A 19,089-nucleotide genomic window follows, 5' to 3' on the forward strand; every position below is an offset into this window, starting at 1 on the left:
GTTCATGTTCTTATTTTTTAAATGCATTTAAGAAACCTAATGGAAATCACAAATGTTTCAAGGATATGGATATTAAATGATCTAAGTGGTATTTTAAAATTACTGTTTTTAAAGATGTAAGATTCTTTTCAAAGAGGAAACTTCTTTAATGTATATAAAGAAAGGTAGACAAATTATAGTGTATATCCCAGTGAATTTTCACCAAGTGAACATAACTATGTAAAAATCAGTTCAAGAACGAGGACATTATCTTAAACCCTCCTTTACCCCCATTACCATCCCAGAGGTAACCATCATCCTGACTTCTGTCACTATACATTAGTTTTGCCTACATTTGAATTTTATGGTAATCAAATCCTACTGTAGGTACACTTTTGTGTCTGGCATCTTTCATTCAACATTATATTTGTGAGATCATCAACCTCTGTTTTAATGACTTTCACAGCTTGTTTAAAAAAATAAGAGGAAGAACCATATTTCCTTGACTACCCCATTAAAACCACATCATTCTGATAGCAGTAAATGAATGAATGTCTGTCTGACCTTGGGCAAGTCACTTAACCTCTCAATTTCTCATCTGTGAAGAAAGGATAACAATACCCTCTCTGACTGCCTTAAAAGGTTGCCAAAGACAATGCAATAAATTAGGGGAAAGCACTTTAAAACATATAATGAAGAACTATATGACTATGTTGTTATGATTATCACTCAGTTGTTCTCTCTAGAGTAAGTTACAGGTGAGTGTGGATTTATATAACAGATGTATTCCTGCAGAGTTTTGTCTAAATCAGATTTTCTTATATCAACATATTTTGAATGTGCCAGGGAATTTTGCTATTTAAAGAAATCCTATTCAGAATCTTTCTATAAATCAGTATAATCCCCTAATTCAGCTAACTGAATATCTATATTTTATGTTTCCTTAACATGAAATATTTCTCCAATCTAAAAATCTATCTTTTTAAAAAGGAATCATGATTTGTTAACTTGAATAGCACCTATATATTTTAACTCATATCAAAGAGAGAAGAGGATGCTAGAAATATAACTGCAATTTTAATGAGGAGGAAATTTTTCTTAGAAACTTAGAAATTTTCTTTCACACATTGTGTGTGTGTGTGTGTGTGTGAGTGTGTGTGTGTGTGTCCATGTACTTGAAATCTGGTAGGGAGAAAAGTATATTGTATCAGTAGTTCTGGTTTTAGAACTACTTAGTGGTGTATAACTGTAGTCTGTGATCCTTTTTACTGATCTGTAAAATGTAGGTAATAATTCCTGTTCTACTTCTCTCACTGGGTTATGGTGAGAAGCAAGTGAAATGATAATATGAAATATTTTATGAACCACAAAGAGTTCCATAAATGAGAAGTATTACTATTAAAACAAATGTCTGATGATATAACTTGGCATACAGAAAGGCTGCTCTAAGAAATGTAAGAACTAAGAACAGTTGTATAATAGCTACCAATTAAATTACAACATGTCAAATACTGCAATGAAGAGTGGAATGTATTGCTTTTGTCCTATTTGTAGTTGTTGTTGTTTTAGCCTTCCTCTCCTGTATATCATATCATCTTCCATTATCAATTTTTCATAACATTCCCCTTGTTACCCACTTATTAAGACAAACAAAACATAATAAATACCACTGCTCTCATTTTTTTCACATTATGTAAACCCCACTCCACTTGTTGGTTTGTGTCATGGAGGAGTGCTTGCTTACATAAGGGTCTTAAGAGGCACTAGAGAATTGTTATAAATTTAAAATGTCTCTGATGATGAAATGAAGAAGCTAGAAACAATCTAAAATTAGCTCTTGCAAAAGTGTTTATGAGTATATCAGGTAGGGAATTAGTTTTCATAATCTAAGATATAAGTTTATATTGCAGAAGTAACCATCTGAAGATTAACAGCATCTATGATAGAATGAAAAAGAAAACCTGCAGCTGACACAGTTCCACATTTATTTAACCCTGCCATGCATCTATTCTGTAAACATGACCTTTGGGTTTTCAGAGATGTTCAGAATGACCTTTTGAAAGGCAGTTCTTGCACTTAAATAAATTTGCCTCTACCTAAATAAGAACTGCTGCATCTTATAAAAGTAGACCAAAGAATGAATAAAGGAATGAACATAATTGGAAGTGATCACTTTCTGAATCCTAGTACAAATGATCTTTATCTTTCAGTTCTTCAGAAATTCAAATGGTTGTTAAAATAGTATTTTAATAGGTATGTTTCCTTTTGATATTCTGTTTCTTTCTTTGACAAATGCAGAAATTTTCAAAAGTGTAAAAGATAGATGGTATTTTAAAAAATATGCCAAATAGTGGCTGGGTATGGTGGCTCACACCTGTAATCTCAGCACTTTGGGAGGGCGAGGTGGGTAGATCACAAGGTCAGGAGTTTGAGACCAGCTTGGCCAACATGGTGAAACCCCGTCTCTACTAAAAACACAAAAATTAGCTGGGTGTGGTGGTATGTGCCTGTAATCCCAGCTACTCAGGAAGCTGAGGCAGGAGAATCGCTTGAGCCCGGGAGGCAGAGGTTGCAGTGAGCTGAGATTGCACCACTGCACTCCAGCCTGGGCAACAAAGCAAGACTCTGTCTCCAAAAAAAAAAAAAAAAAAAAAAAATACACACACAAACTAGCTCCAGTTTCATGTATACTATTTTTTGTTCCAAGTTGTCTATATCCAAAGTTTCAGAGACCAATTTCCTGTTCTGAAGTTCTTTATTCCTTTCTTCCCCTCCCCTACATATAAATAAGCTCCATAGCATATTCATTTATCTTGTACTGAATGATAAGAATACTTAAAATGTTCCTCATTGGGTCCTGGTTGTATCTGAGAGTTAAAACTCAGAGGCCGGGCGCGGTGGCTCAAGCCTGTAATCCCAGCACTGTGGGAGGCCGAGGCGGGTGGATCACGAGGTCAAGAGATCGAGACCATCCTGGTCAACATGGTGAAACCCCGTCTGTACTAAAGCTACAAAAAATTAGCTGGGCATGGCGGTGAGCCGAGATCACGCCATTGCACTCCAGCCTGGGTAACAAGAGCGAAACTCCGTCTCAAAAAAAAACTCAGAAACATTTCCTGTTGTAGTGTCTTAAAGTGAAATTTGGACATCTGTCCAAACAGTTTACAGATATTTTTAGTTGATTTTCATTTTACCTGCAAACACATTTAATACATTTAGATCGAGTGAATGTAATGTTTTTTAAAAATATTAGTCAATAACATAAGCATGAAAATGTTTCTGTTGCATTTAAAATAAAATTGAAGGAACCAGTATGTGAAGGTTTACTTTAAATATGTTCAATTTATAATGCATTGCTATCCCACAGATTTGATAAAACTCGTGGTATTCCTTCATTGTGCTTTGATCTGCTTGCTATCTTGATCAGCAGATGGCAGACACTGGAGTCAACAGCAGACTTCCTGATTTGGATCTGGCAGAGAAAGCAAAACCCCCAAACCTTCAAATCACAAATAACAAAAATGACTGAAATTATCTTATTGTATTTATTAGACTAGATTTTGACAACAAAATCTTGTTTAGTAAAACTGCATGTCCTTCAGTTGCGCACACTGCCTGCTGAGATGCCTTCACAACCATTCCAATACTTTATCAGCCTCCCTTGATCTGATTGTCCATGAAGTACATATACATGGCACACCTGCAGGGCTCTTCCCACCTCCTTGGTGCTTTTGCCCAGAGCCTATAGTGCTGTTTTTCAAATGGACCAGAGAAAGTAGACAAGTGATGCCTTCTATTTCTGGTGCTACCCCACCACCCCTTCCAGGGAGTCCTGTCATAGCATCAACACAGTGGAGCTATGTCTCCTCAGCCTGGGGAAGACCAGCTCTGTGTTGATACCTGTGTGCACAGACTTCTCTAGAGGTGTCTAAAGGTCACTTAGTGAAGTAATAGGAAGGAACATTTGACTTTCCTTTGAAGCTGGTTCTGTCTCCTAGAAACAAAACGTCAACTTGGGGAGCATTTTCAACAATGATTTAGAAGCATGATTATGTAAAAGAAAGACAGTCTCAACAGCTGGGTAGATGATGCTGTCTGTATTCCTCTCTCATTACTTCATTTTGTTTTCCTTAATGACCTCTAGGCTATGAATCAGCTCTATTATTAACTATCTTTACAGTGGTTCTAGTTAAGAGTCTAATAAGCTCTGTCATTTGGACAAATCAAGGTATCTAAGCCTTAGATGCCTCCTCTGTAAAGAATGGTGAAACCAAACAGCATGAGTTCCCTTCTGACTCTAAAGTCCCGTCATTCTGCTCTGTTTCCATTATGAATGCACAGATGCATATTATACGCATCTATTATATATGTTCTATAAAATAGAAAATCAATGGACAGTCATATGCTAAGCTTTTAATAGAAGAAAGTCTTAAAAATTGTCTCTTTCTCCAAAACCATAATCAGCTTCTCTAGTTGTCACTTCTTCTAACTTTAGAATCCAGCTTATTATAGCTCTACTGAAGCAAAATCTGTGACTCTTGTTTGAGAATATTGTTATAATTGATCTCATCAAATTCTTATATTTTATCATTAGATAAAGAAGAAAGTTTTTAAAATAAAGCCTGTTTGAATGTGCTTTACATTTGCAGATTTAGGGCAAATGTTCAAATTTTAGGGCAAGAGGAAAAATGGGAGTCTTTATACAAAATGTCTAAATATTTAAGTTATAAACCAACTTAATAAAACTGTTCAGTAAAATATCCTCTAACCTTTACAGACATATTCTCATGATGACTTGGAAAGTTCAAATCCAGAATTCTTGCACTCCTTGGAGTTCAAAGCCACAGTGTGGTGACATGAGGAGAGCTGTAACTAGCCCTAGCCCTTGGCCTGCTTCCCCTCTTTCCCACACTTTCCTCTGTTCTTCAGCTCTATAAGACTCAAGCTCTAAATTTATAAGAATCAGGTTCGTGGATGCTCATAGGACCAAATTTCATCTGCACCCCTCAAAATACCCATCTCTTTGCTTTCTCTTCCAATTTGTTTTGCACATGAGTGATATGGTTCACCTTCAGAAGAACAGGCCTGGGAAGGGACAACACACAGTCTTTGAAGTGAGCTCAAGTCATTGAGGCAGAGAATTCTGGAGTCCTTAGTACCTGAAGGTCAGGTGGCTGGAGGGTGGGAGGGCTGAGGGTGGAAGGTGTGTGTACAGATGAGCATGTTTTCTTAGACTCACGGATTCCTAACCCCCTGGGAAGTACAACCGGAAAAGAGCCCTTTACGGTATGGGCCCCAAGGCAAAAACCTTCTTGCCAGATCTAAGGGAAGTACAGGATCCCTGTGTCTGAGTGGAGCCTTAAAAAAGAAATGGCCTTCTGCTTAATCACCTCCTTTGAGAAAAATCTCACACATGTGTACACTTGCACACTCCCCCAAGCTAAGTTAGAAGCTGTCTTCTCCCCTCCTCCACAGCATTTATCACATCATATAATAGTTGTTGGTACTTAGTGTGTTTAATACACAGAGTGATTGAATGATATGAATTAATCAATTGATAAATCAGGCCCTTATACAAAGAAATCAGCTTTATATTTTTCTCCCAATTGATGTCATGTCATTACTCCCCAAGGGTAGGATGGGGTAGGACAAATCCAACAAAATTACACAAAATTGCTCTTCTTCTTTTTTTGTTTTAGAGACAGGGTCTTGCTCTGTCATGTGGGTTGCAGTACAGTGGCATGATCACAGCTCACTGCAGCCTCAAACTCCTGGGTTCAAGGAATCCTCCTGCCTCAGTCTCCCAAGTTGCTAGGACTCAGGCATGCACCACCACACCTGGATTTTTAAAATTTTTATTTTTTATGTAGATGGAGTCTTGTCATATTGCCCAGCTTCAAACAATCCTCTTGCCTGGGCCTCCCAAAGTTCTGAGATTATGGGTAGGAGTCACCATGCCCAGCCTGCATCTTTTTATAGTTATATATGTATTATAGATTATTTAGAATACATATGTGCTTACAAATATACATGTTATAACTAAAAGGATGATTTTCATGAGGACAGTGGAAAAGCAGTTGTATCAATTTCCAGTCACACCAGCTGGGTGGCTCACGGTGATTACACCGGCAATCCCATACTTTGGGAGGCCGAGATGGTGGATTACCTGAGATCAGAAGTTTGAGAGCAGCCTGGCCAACATGGTAAAACCCCATCTCTACTAAAAATAAAAAAATTAGCTGGGCATGGTGGTAGGTGCCTGTAATCTTAGCTAAAAAGAAAAAAAAATTCTAATCATACCATGTGGCTATTTATTAAGTAGGTTATAAAAAGTTTAGTAGAAATCTTAGAAATCATTTAGCTTAGCGTTTCACAGATAAAGAAACAGTATCAAAGTGAAAAAGTAACTTGGCCAAGGTTACAAAATAGTTAATGGCAGGACCAGACTAGAATCCAATTCACTTGATTTCTGTCTTATGTGTTCTGTTGTCTAGAACTGCACTGTCCCATGCAGTCCCCATTACCTACATATGGCTATTTAAATTTAATTTAAAGTTGGCCAGGCTGAGTGGCTCATGCCTGTGATTCTAGCACTTTGGGAGGCCCAGGCGGGGGGATCACTTGAGCTCAGGAGTTTAAGACCAGTCTGGGCAACATGGTGAGAACCCATCTCTACAAAAGAAACAAACAAAAATTAGTCAGGTGTGGTGGCTCATGCCTGTAGATAGACCCAGCTACTTGCGGGGATGAGACAGGAGGATCGCTTGAGTCTGGAAGGTGGAGGCAGAGGTTGCAGGGAGTCAAGATCACGCCACTGCACTCCAGACTGGGTGATAAAGTAAGTCCCTGTTGCAAAAATAAAATAAAATAAAATAAATAAAATTAAAAATTCAGTGTCTAAACATTGTAATAGTCATATTTCAAATGCTCATTAGCCTTATGTGATTAGTGGCTATCCATTGGTCAGTTATTAACTATCCATTGGTCTATTATTAACTACAAAATATTTCCATTATTATATAGGAAGTTCTATTATTAATAGCGCCGATCCATCTAGGTAGAAAACAGATCTGAATAGGATATGCTACATATTGTAATCTTAAATTTAAGACCTTTTTCTGTGGGTCATGAGTTATTTAAATTCTAGCCGCCAGTGTTTCTCAGTATTGTTGATTTAAAATAGAAAAAGCACTCACACTGCTTATTGGAAATATTTTTTACTGAGTGTAGTGTAGGGTGATAGGCCTTTGCGAACCGTAAATTTGTTTCCTTTATAGTACTCGAGGGAAGTATGTTTAATCACAGAGGGCAGAGAAGCCTGTTAATTTTTCTTTCTTTTTGGATCATTTACATCTTAGGTTTAGCAATAAGAAACAATTTATTAAATTTTTAGAAGAGATGGAATGAGCTAATTTTAATGTGTGGATATCTGGCAAGAGTTAATATAGAGTCTCTGTTTTAGAATCTGATAAAAAATAAGCTTTTTATATACCTAGATTTATCTTTAATCTGTGGTATTTAAAGCTCAATATTTAGTCTTGGGTTCTGGTTTTGTCAAGTAGTGAGAAAAATGTATTACTTCTTTAATTTCCTGAACTTTAAGAGACCTCCCTTAAAGAGGCCATAGCCTCATGATTATGAGAAACACCAATAAATGAATCATTCTGGTTTAATATTTTCTTCAAAAATTTAGCACATGAGATAGAAAAGTCAGAAAGAATTTACTTTTTAAAAAAATAATTACTGCATGTAGAACTTTTTTTCATCAAATGCTCATAAATAAATATAATGACATGCCATCTTACTAACAGGCTCTGGGTTGTAGAGGAACTTTTTAAAATAATAGAAATTATGAAGTGATATTACTGAACAAAAATCTCAGATACTTAAACAGAACAACTGTCTCAAAACTGGGAACTCTTTCCAGTGATAGAGGTATGATAGTATGAGTGTTAAAATAATGGTGGAAAGCCAGTAAACAGAATTTAATACTTTTTAAATTCATTCATTCATTGTTTCCCTTTAGTCAATAATTATTTATGTGCTAGGCAGTAATCCTGATGATGTGAAATATATGGCCCGAGGAAGTTGCTACCTAGTCAAGTGAATTTTTAAAACAGGTAAATATGTTAAAATATAGCCAGTTGAAATGTGCTAAGGAAACACAAAGGATAGAAACAAGCTTTGTCTGGGTGTGCTGGAGAAGGCTCACAAAGGAAGTGAGTTATGACCGCTGAGCCTTGAAGAATGATTAAGAACTTCACATGAAGACTAATCGGAGAAGGATATAGACTTCTTGGGAAAATATAAATGATGAAGTGTGACTGAAGACAGGATCCATGAAAGACTTGAAACAAGAGATGAGGCTCTCCCTTCTCAGCACTGTCTTGCTCTGTTCTTGTTTATGCTGTGTTCCTTCATACCCACTTCAACTAAATCACTGGCTTTTACACTGAAAATATTTCAGTGCACTCTCTTATATTCTAAACATTTCCCCATAGTTTCTAGTTGGCAATTCCACACACTTAAGCTATGAAATCCAAATCTTGTATAACATCACTTGAATTACACTCCAGACATACATATAATTGTGGCTAGAGTTTATGTTTCCTAACCTTACCACATCGAACATCCAAGCAGAACATGGCATTTTATATACATGCATCTTAAATGATTACTTCTTAAGTAAGACAAATTTCCTCTTACTCTTTATAAACCAAGTTTATGTATTTTGTGATCTCTTGATGCATTTCACCGGGTTAATATCTTTCAAAATATTGTAATTAAAGTCTGTTGTACCAAACCCTTGAGAAAGTCTGGTACTAATGTTTTATGACTCCATAGTTAGATTATATGTATTATCATTCTTCCCTTTGGAACTAGACTTTTAAAGGTATTTTCTTCATTTTGCCTAACTTTTATTAAATCATGGAAAAATTATTAAAAAGGAAATAATTTTAAATGGTTTAATAGTTCTGGGCTTTTATGTTCCCCTTTACAGATGGACCACCTCTTTTTTGTTCCCTAAGTTTTTTATTACAGAAGCTAGTTGTATATTCTTCTGTCAAGAAATGACCAGCAGCTCTCAGAGCTTCAAATTTTACTGTTAGCCATCAGGGACAGAACAGGAACTGTGTCCGCCCCCTACATCATTTCCTAATAGCAGGCAACCAGAACTTGCCTTAAAACATGTCCCAAGAGGCATCCTAAAGCACATCATTTAGGAACTCAGCATCCTGTTTAAGTAATTAATACCTCAATCAAATTTGTGCTAACATCGGTAGTGTCAGAAAAATTCATTATTTTTTTTTCCATCCCATGATCTATCAAGGAAAGGCTTTCTGTGTTATTTTTTTTGGTTCACAAACTAGAAAGCACAGCCAATGCATAATGGTCATAGAGTGATCCTTTTCTTAACAGCCTGCTTTGAAGATTTACTTGGGTTGATAATTCTATCTACTGTTTGCATAATTGTTTTCTGAAATGCATTAGAGACCTTAGACCCACATACACATATGTAACACTCTCATTGTTAATGATACCATGTAAGTTGGATGATTTTGGCTTTGCCATGTTCATATGGAAGTCATGACCTAAATTTCTCCACTCATGCTTGCAATTAGAGGTAATCTGGAGGCTATTAGAACAGGCCAGCAATGTTAGAATGAGTCAGGTGAACAAAAGGGTGAAAAATCCTGCCATTCCTATCTTGAGACACTATTGTCTCAAGCTTAAGGAAAAAAAAAAAAACCTGAATTGCTTTATGTATCCATTTGTTCATTTCTGTAATTTTTATCCTACTCAAAGTAAACATCATTGTGCTTACAAGTACCTACAAGGCCATACACATACAATCTCTCTTCCCTATTTACATCCCCATCTCCTGCTACTCACTGACAGCCTCCTTGGGGTGTTCTTGGAACATGCTTAGCATGTGCCCAACTCTTGCTCTTTGCATTTGCTCTTCCCTTGCCTGGAATATTCTTCCGCCTTCTGTATGCATCACTCTCTTCCTGACCTCTTTATCACTGAGGGCTTCACTAAATGATCTCCCCCAACTTAAACTATTCCATCTACTTCTCCCAATCCATATCTCCCTCTTTGCTTTAGCACTTATGACCTGACACAATTTTATATTTGTTTATTGTCTGACTACATTCACTAGAATACGAAGTCTAGGGGTATGCATTTTTGTCTTACTTTATTTTGAGTGCTCACTGAGTGATCATTTTGTTTTGTCTTGTTTTGTAGACAAAATAGCACTCAGTGGGCACTCAAAAACTATTATGTGAATGAATAAATGAATTAACCATAAAATTATTCACTGAGCAATTACTATGTGCCAGCTACTGTGCAAGATAAAGGCAATTTAGAGTGAATAAAGAGGTTTTTGATTATTGTCTTTAATAAAGACAATTATGATTATTGTTGGTAAATTCTATGAAAACATCATAGGGGCGCTTTGGAGAATGAAAGAGGAGCACCTACCACAAGGGCGAGGGCACTGAGCTCTGATTTTGGAATGGGTGCAGGAGAGGACCAGGGAGAAGAAAGCCCCTTATGGGAACAGACAGAGGTACAGAAATGTGGAAACCTGGCTTATGTGGAAAACTACAACTACTGCCAAAGCCCAGACCCTTATAAAAGGCTGTGAAAAGCCACTGAATGATATTTAAGTAAGGGAAAGGTTTGAACCCATTAGCCTTTAAGGAAGCTCACGCAGGCAGCAGTGTGCAGAAAGCACTGGAGGAGACTGAAAGCAGGCTGGTCATTAGGTGAACGTTACATTAGCTAAGGGAGAGAGGTGAGGGTTTAACAGGAATGTAGCAATGTGGCTGGAGAAGAGGGCTGGATCATAGAGATATTCTTAAGTGTCTGATGGACTGAAGTAGGAGGAGTAAAACCTGACTCTGAGGCCTGAGTAACATGCTTTTGGTAAAGACAGTTACCGACATGGGGTCTATCATGTTTCTTTAACTTACTTTCTCACCATATGCTGAACATTCTACATAAATCTTTAGATATGGAATCTAGGAAGGGAGAGGAAAAAATTGGAAAGAAAATCAAGTAACTCTATAATTTCTTACTGTGTCTGTAAGTTTTTATCTGAACTTTATTTTGCATAACTTCCCATGGTGTTTTCTGAAAGATTATTAAAACTGCTGTAAAGGTTTATCCGCAGATTAATGATGTTACTCCATGCTTAGAATTTTTCAGTGACTCTTTGAGTTTTTATCTTTTTGATAAAGTTATATTCATGATGCAAAATTCTTTAATGAAAAGTTTTTATATTTTATATAAAATATAAAAATACCCAGAACCTGTATTTAAATTTAATGTGTTTTAAGGTTCTAATTATAGTTGACATTTCTGGAGCTTAAAGAAATATAGCTTAATATGTTGATATTCTGTATGTTAGTTTTTAATCTTAAAATGTATGCAAAGAAATTATTTTGAAAAATAAAACTGGATTATTTTCATCTTAACTGGTTATATACAAAGTATATGCAAATATAAATAAGGAAAGACCACTTCATCGATTAATAAAGGTGAACCAAAAATATTATGACTCTAGGCTGGAAATCTCCTTGATCCAAACTTATTAAATTATGAGGATAACAACAATGGAATTGTTTTAGAAATCTCAAATCACTAGAAAAAATGATTTTAATTTTGGTAATAATAAGCATTTGTTTGACTAGTGAATAATGAATTTATGTCATTATTCATCCAAGTTGTTGTGCAGGATGAAAATATAAACAAGTGTAAGAAAGATTAGATAGACCAGGAGTCGTAGCTCACACTTGTAATCCCAACACTTTGGGAGGCCAAGGTTAGGGGATTGCTTGAGGCCAGGAGTTCGAGACCAGCTTGGGCAATATAGCAAGACCCTGTCTCCACAAAATATTAAAAACTTAGCCAGGCATGGTGACATGTGCTTGTAGTGCCAGCTGCTTGGGAGGCTGAGGCAGGATTGCTTGAGCCCAGGAGTTTGAGGCTACAGTGAGCTATGATCACACCACTGCAGTCCAGCCTGGACAACAGAGTGAGACCCTGTCTCAAAAGAAAAAAACAAAAGTAAAAAAAATTGATAAATTCATGAATGTTTCTATGGAATTTTCAAATTACTTTATAAACTAACATTTGTACCAGAAACCATAGGACTAATCAAATGTAATCATCTTAACCAACTGGTAGCAACATACCCGAATTTCAATTTTTACCTAAAATCAATTTTTGAGTAGGGAAACTTTGATTTGTAAGCTTAAATTTAATTGCCACAATGTTGTAGATATATAATGGTATTATTTATCTAAGGATACTCAAAACAAATGCATATCAGCAAAATATTGCTCAGCAGAAATAACTGGTATGTCTGGATGTGTGCATGCATGTGCACGTGTGTGTGTGTGTGTGTGTGTGTGTGTGTGTGTGTGTGTGTGTGTGTCTCTGTCTGTACTTACTCAAGTGTTCTATATTTTATTCTGCCCAACTCCCAGGTCCCCCCACTAGTAATGGATGACACTCTTGTTAGATCCCTACCGTTTTTCCTGACAGAGAGATCAAAGACGTATATGCACATTTTTGGTAACTGAATATATTTTTGCCAGCATAGTTTTGAAAACTCTATAAGACATGTATTTCCAATTCAAAATAACGTTAAATCTTAAAGAAGCTGCTTTTATTTTTAGAGGCTACCAGAAGTAGCAGTAGTTTTCTAACAGTGAAGGAAACTGTTTATGGTCTTTGTAGCCATCCTTAGCTTTTCATTAAATAATGTGTTAAAATAGACAACTTAATTAATTTTATGAATTTCAGAGTTGATTCATCTTTCTAAATCTCTGATTTTATGTGATTATGCAGCAGAGACCAAATTAGAAAATATCAGATATGTTATTCTCTAGTTAAAATATTTGATGTTGAATTTACTCTTATTTTCATTTAAAATATTCCCTTCCAGGGTTATATATCAATGTAATGAAATAGACAATTTTAGGGAAACAAGCCTTTGTGAATTGAACATACACATTCTCAGTCTAAATACTGAATTAATGTACTCCTTGTTCTATGATTTCCTAACATCAATATTTTAAGAAGTAAAGTACTCTAGAGACACTGGAGAAAATGGAATCATAGACAATGATAAAACCCAAGTCTTTTCTTCATTCTCAGATCTCCTATCACCACAGCCTTCAAATTCTGCCCTTACTTAGCATGGACATTTACTTCCCAAACAATTTACCCAAGTGAGGAAATGATTAAATATGTTTATATGCTAAGAGGAAGAACTAGTGAAGAAGTGGAGCCTCTGATACAGATACGGGAGTAACTGATTGCAAAAGATCCCTGAGGACAGAGACAAGGATGGATTCCAGAGTACACCAGATGACTTTGCCTTGTATAGGAGGAGGGGCTCTTCTTCCTCTGATACAGGAAAGAGGTACACGTAGATTTGGTCTGATGAGAGACAAGATGTGGAGTAGTCTCTATTTTCTCTGCAAAATCCTAAACAGGGAGAATTTTAAATATAGGGGGTGAAATAAGTAGGGAGAATGTCTGACCACACAGATCAACCAAAATAACAAACTCATTAAACAGTTGGTTGGTTGAGTACATTAAATAGAAATATATAAAGGCAATATTGCACAGTGTACTTTCAATAACCTAAAGCTGATTATATGAGGAAATTGTTAGTCTTCCTGTGAGGATTACAAAATAACATGGGGAACAGATTCTGTGAATCTTTCTAAACATTATGTATATTTTAATAAAAAGGATGCATGACCGGATCTTCTTCTAGCGACCACGCTAGCGTTTTATTTAGTGTTACAGGGTGGGAATGCAACATGCTGATTAACTGAAATGTCACACACTGAAAATAAGCTGGTCATTAGTTAAATGTCATGGAATAAAGAACTTTTAACATGAAATGGTGAGTGTCTATAACTTTGCTAAAACATAGTAAAATATATTTTTGACAGAACTAGAAGAAACTGCTATAGTTATATTTAAAATATATATACAAATAGTGAGAAATACAGCCATATCTCTTTGAGATTTTCCACTGTCTCAAAGCCTTGCCTTGCTCTAAATAAAGTCGAGAGAATCCCAACACTGACTTTGTCGTTGAAAAACTGCTAAATCTCAAAACCGCTACATTTCCATGCTGTGTAAATATTCTCGTTTATCTCACTAAATCTCTTCCCCCCAGTTATCTTAGTCTAAGAAACAACTGATAGCCTCCTTTGTTCCCCTTTCTAGTATATACACGGTATCACAGTTGACATTGGCCTCCTCTAGTTTGTAAACAAGTTATTGTGCAGGTTAGTTGACCATATTTCCTAAGAGGAAAAATAGAAAAAAAAAAAAAAAACAAAACCATGTTTCTTTGTAATGCTATTCAATTATTTCCTTTGCAAATCTGCTAACTGAAGATTTGCAGGTGCAGAAGTCATCTAACGTGTCCATTTGCTGAGGAACTCCATTTCATTTTAACTGCTTCTCGGGACTATATCTTCAGCCTACTAAATGAGATTGATGTGATACATTTATAGGTATTTTTTTTAAAAAACGTGCTGAAACAGCAAAGATTATTTTTTAATAAAGAGGAAAAATCAGAATCCTGCTGCATATAGTTAATGGCCTTCAAAAGGAAACTAGAAGAAAAGATCTATTTTGTACTTCCAACTGAAATTTTTCTTTTTTTTTCCTGATGTAGGAAATGTCAGCATATTTCAGTACAGCAAAGAAAATCTTAAGAGAATAGCACAGCTTAAACTGGTCATCTAAGCTTAAGTGGCTATAGTATTATGTTAATTGAATTGTTTTTCTTTTTTAGGGTCCTCTAGGGCCTCCAGGACAAAAGGTAGAGTATAAACAATACTGTGAAAGTAATTGTGCTCTCATGACCTAATGGCAAGCAAGAGAGGTGAATGAAATTAGCTACTGTAAGCCACGCTGAAGCAGTTAGTCTGGTTTGTGCATTCTGCTTTCTAAAAATACGGTCATAGAATGTGAACATTAGATTTCTGATTGACTCTATTATTGAAAAAATTCAATAAATCCAGAGCAGACTCTTTTTAAGTTGTTTGCTGAACTTGTACATTATTGAATTTTTAATTCACATACTGGTAAAACATTGTGACAAAATTTAAAATGTGAAAGATCATTTGACATTGCAAAATGAATGTATGGCCTTCCTCAATTATATGATTGCCAAATGGCCAGAGAACTGACCAGAAAAAAGGATACTGCTGAGTTCACTATATTCAAATGGCAAACTGGTGTCCTTCTTTGATGAGGTAACCTGAGAAGTGACTTCCCGATTGTCATTTTGTTGTTATCTGTGATCATCAGAATTGACCATTAAATTCCAATGGAGAGGCTGGACGCAGTGGCTCACGCCTGTAAAACCAACACCTTGAGAGGCTAAGGCAGGTGGATCACCTGAGGTCAGGAATTTGAGACCAGCCTGGCCAACATGGTAAAACCTGTCTCTACTAAAAAGACAATATTAGACAGGTGTGGTGGCACATGCCTATAGTCCCAGCTACTCAGGAGGCTGAGACAGGAGAATTGCTTGAACCCGGGAGGCGGAGGCTGCAGTGAGCTGAGATTGTGTGACTGTATTCCAGCCTGGGTGAGACAGAGCAAGACTCCGTCTCAAAAAATAAAAATAAATTCTGATGGAGAAGATCTAGGGTTTCCAAAATTACACCTATCTTACAGCGGTAAATATATTAATAGCAAATAGATGGCATTTTGCCAACAGAATATCACTAAGTCCCCATTCCTCCGTCCTTACACCCCTTCAAGTGGGGAAGGGGATATTTAACCCGTGGAAAACTAAAGAAAACAATTGTATTATAACAGGTGGAAAAGTGATTATTCTTTATCTTTGGAATCCATCAAAGATAGAGACTTTTTATCCCCCAAGCACTGGGCATGTGGCATCTGTTGAAACATAATCCTACAAACCAAGTAAAAGCCCATGGGTTGTGAGACAACTTGTGTGTAGGAACACTTTGTCCTTCGCAATAATGTCTCTATTAAGCATGGTGTGAAATTGTAAAGCTACTCTAATCCACGTACGACCAGGATAAAATTACTGCTCCGGACTTTGGGAAGTCCTTTAATGACCCATTCTATATAATCACTGAATGCGCTAAGGAACTTGCCATTTCAATTTGTTTTGATTATAATTACTGTTTTTCTAGGAGACTCTTTTTTTAGGGAAGTTTTTGGTCTATAATTACTATTTTTTTAAAATCTTTTCTCCATTGTTATTAAAGGGATGTAATAGCATACATCTACTAAGAAAAATCTGTTTTCTAGTTTTAGACAAAGAATAAGCACATTGTATTTAAAATGGTTTCTCCAGAGCCTAAATGGAAGGTATAATGGAGGGAAATGACATCAGTGTTTGAAAATATTTGCTAATGTTTCTGTATCCAGTTAAATGTCATAGATTTTCTCAGGTAATAATTAGCTTTCCTATTCTCCAGCTCACCCATCTATGCCCAGTCATTCATACTTAGACACCAGTATGCACATGTGCATGTGCACACACATGCCCACATGTGCTCACACACACCCAACTTTTTTTGTACAGAAGTTGTGTTGTTCCTGGTCAGTGTATAACATTTATTACACCTTTTTTAGTCACTCTGGAAGACACATTCACATTCATATGGCTTAAACTTACTCCTTGAACGTCTGGGAGGAAAATGCTTAGAATATAAGAAATCTGAGTTTATGACACGGGCCCCTTATTTAACTGTGGAACAAGTGGTTGTTATTTTAATTGCCTTTTGTTTTATGGTATTTTAACTCATGAAATGCAAGTGTTACTGATACTGGTAGGATTTTTCCAGATGGAACTCAACTATTTATTCTTAAAAACATCAAAATTTAGAGTCATGTGGCCCTCTGATAGGTATGATCAATTTATCATATAAATTTCTTTAAAATCATATTAAAGTTAAGTGGGTACTTAGAAGCAAGGTTTAATTTTAACTTCGTCGTTTCTGGGCAAGCCTGAGGAATCTACTTACATTATATATTTGAACACTATGGATAAGGTCTGAAAAATAAAACTTCCTAGAAATGTTTTAGCAAGGCTTATATAATTCATACAATATAAACAATATTTTGTGTATGATAGCAACTCAATTTAATCATGTGTTTCTTTAGGGTTCTATTGGAGCACCTGGAATTCCAGGGATGAATGGGCAAAAGGTGAGTTCTATAGAATATTGTATTTTAAAAATAATTTCGTGAGCATTTGAAATTATTCTAGTCCATAATGTTAGTAATAAGCTTATATGCTTATAAAAACACTATGTATACTTTTGAAAGACAGGAAAATTTGGTACAAATGATCAAATTAGTTTAATTTTTAAAGATGCATTCAATAGTCAGGAATTCTTTGGAAATTTTCCATTTCAACTATTTTGGATATGTTACTTTTCAATAAATTATGTATGTGATATAACTATGTCTCATAAATATAGATGGAATTGGAAAAATTTATGTTTAACATTGATTGTGATAAACATAATACAGTCTAGTTTATTCTGCCCATTATAAAAGTAATATGTATTAATAATTGACTAACAAAAGCTATTCTCATAGAAGGAAACTAGCCAAACTTTCTGCATCCAGAAGGAAGCTCTTTTTCTGTTAAGCAAATGTAGACGTTAAATAGATTTGTCCTGCCCTGGTATTACATCCACTTTTATTGTACTGTTAATAATGAGGGAGAAAAATACAGTGAAAGAAATGACAACACACTCTATATACACGTATCCATGTGTTGTGTATATTTACAGCTGCCACATACTTACTAGTTGGACAAAGCATAGCTCCTCAACATCCCTAACTGGCTCTTCAGTCTGGAACCTTCACAGAAACCAGGAAAGCCAAGTGGCAGCCGACAAAGCCCATTGCTGAGCCAGTCTGTCAGGAGCCAGGGAGCTGAGCGAGGGACTTTCCTGTCTCCCTCAGAGTTCTTGGGCTGGCCCTTTTATACCCAGAGACCCATTATCTTGCCTTCCCATTTTAAACCCATGCACCCTGGACCAAATTCTGAAATTATACGTAACTCAACCCTTTCAGAAATAAATCTCCTTGTGACTGTTTCCATCACGTCTATCTTTTCTTTCTATCAGTAAAACAACCACAATTTTAAACCTAGCAAGTTGCTAAGAGCATGAGTCTACTGCTCAGAGGCTGTGTGAATTTTGGCAAGGTCCTTGGAATTCTCTGGCCTCAGTTTCTCATCTGTAAGGGGAGACAATGGCAGTGCCTACCTAATAGAGTCCATGAGAATTAAGAGAGTAAATAGATGTAAAGCCCTTAGTATTTGATATTACTGTTAAACTTTTCCTTCACTTCAGTTTAGTGAAATTCCGAAAGTTCAGTTAATCTATGTTTTTAAGAGGCTCTCTGTTTCAAGAAGTACTCAATTCCCACATGAAATTAATGTGCTCAGCCAAGGCTTATGGTGTCCTCTAGTCCATAAACTAAACACCACACACTCACCAGTAGTTAACCGCCCATGCCGCAGCTACATTTCCACTTAGTAAAATGCATATCCATTTGCTTCGCAGATCCTGGCAAAGATAGAAGACAAGCTTTCTGTTTAGAATATTGCAGATCGTGGAGGGAAACCTAAGCAAAAATTTTAAAGTATATTCTTTCTCAGATAGATTTGAAAATTATATAACTCAAGATAGCATTTAGAAAGAACAAAATACAGATAATGGCATAACTGTTGTTTTTGACATTGGTGAAAAACAAAACTTGTATGCCTAAGATTAATGACGCCTTCCTTTTTCGTCTTTGTTTCATTTTTCAACTTTGAGACAATCATGAAAATTTATAGAAACCTTTAACATGAAACCAAACAACTTTAAAACTGTCACATATACTCCTTTGAAGACTACATATTCTTTATTTTTGCAAAGGAAATATGCAATTTCCTTAGCAAGAGAAAGGAATGTGACATTTTCTTGTCCTAGTCACCAAGTTTAAATTATATTTCAAGGAAATAGACAGTTAATATTTGCAGTTTTATGTCTTGTTATACATCTTAGTGGCATTTTAAAA

General features: G+C 35.9%; 1 protein-coding gene across 14 annotated transcripts in view; it reads left to right on the forward strand.

Annotated features, from left to right (window-relative positions):
- COL25A1 (collagen type XXV alpha 1 chain) overlaps positions 1–19,089 on the forward strand; it is a 527,190-nt gene that overhangs the window by 387,220 nt on the left and 120,881 nt on the right. For all 14 annotated transcript variants that reach the window (XM_032254797.1, XM_032254795.1, XM_032254796.1 and 11 more), the window contains exons 10-11: positions 14,819–14,845; positions 17,173–17,217. In XM_032254797.1, the coding sequence (XP_032110688.1) occupies positions 14,819–14,845; positions 17,173–17,217 (72 nt within the window). The remainder of the gene's footprint in view (positions 1–14,818; positions 14,846–17,172; positions 17,218–19,089) is intronic.

This window comes from Sapajus apella, unplaced genomic scaffold, assembly GCF_009761245.1.
Source record: "Sapajus apella isolate SASKATOON/1434 unplaced genomic scaffold, GSC_monkey_1.0 scaffold87, whole genome shotgun sequence".
In the NCBI taxonomy this organism is placed as follows: domain Eukaryota; kingdom Metazoa; phylum Chordata; class Mammalia; order Primates; family Cebidae; genus Sapajus; species Sapajus apella.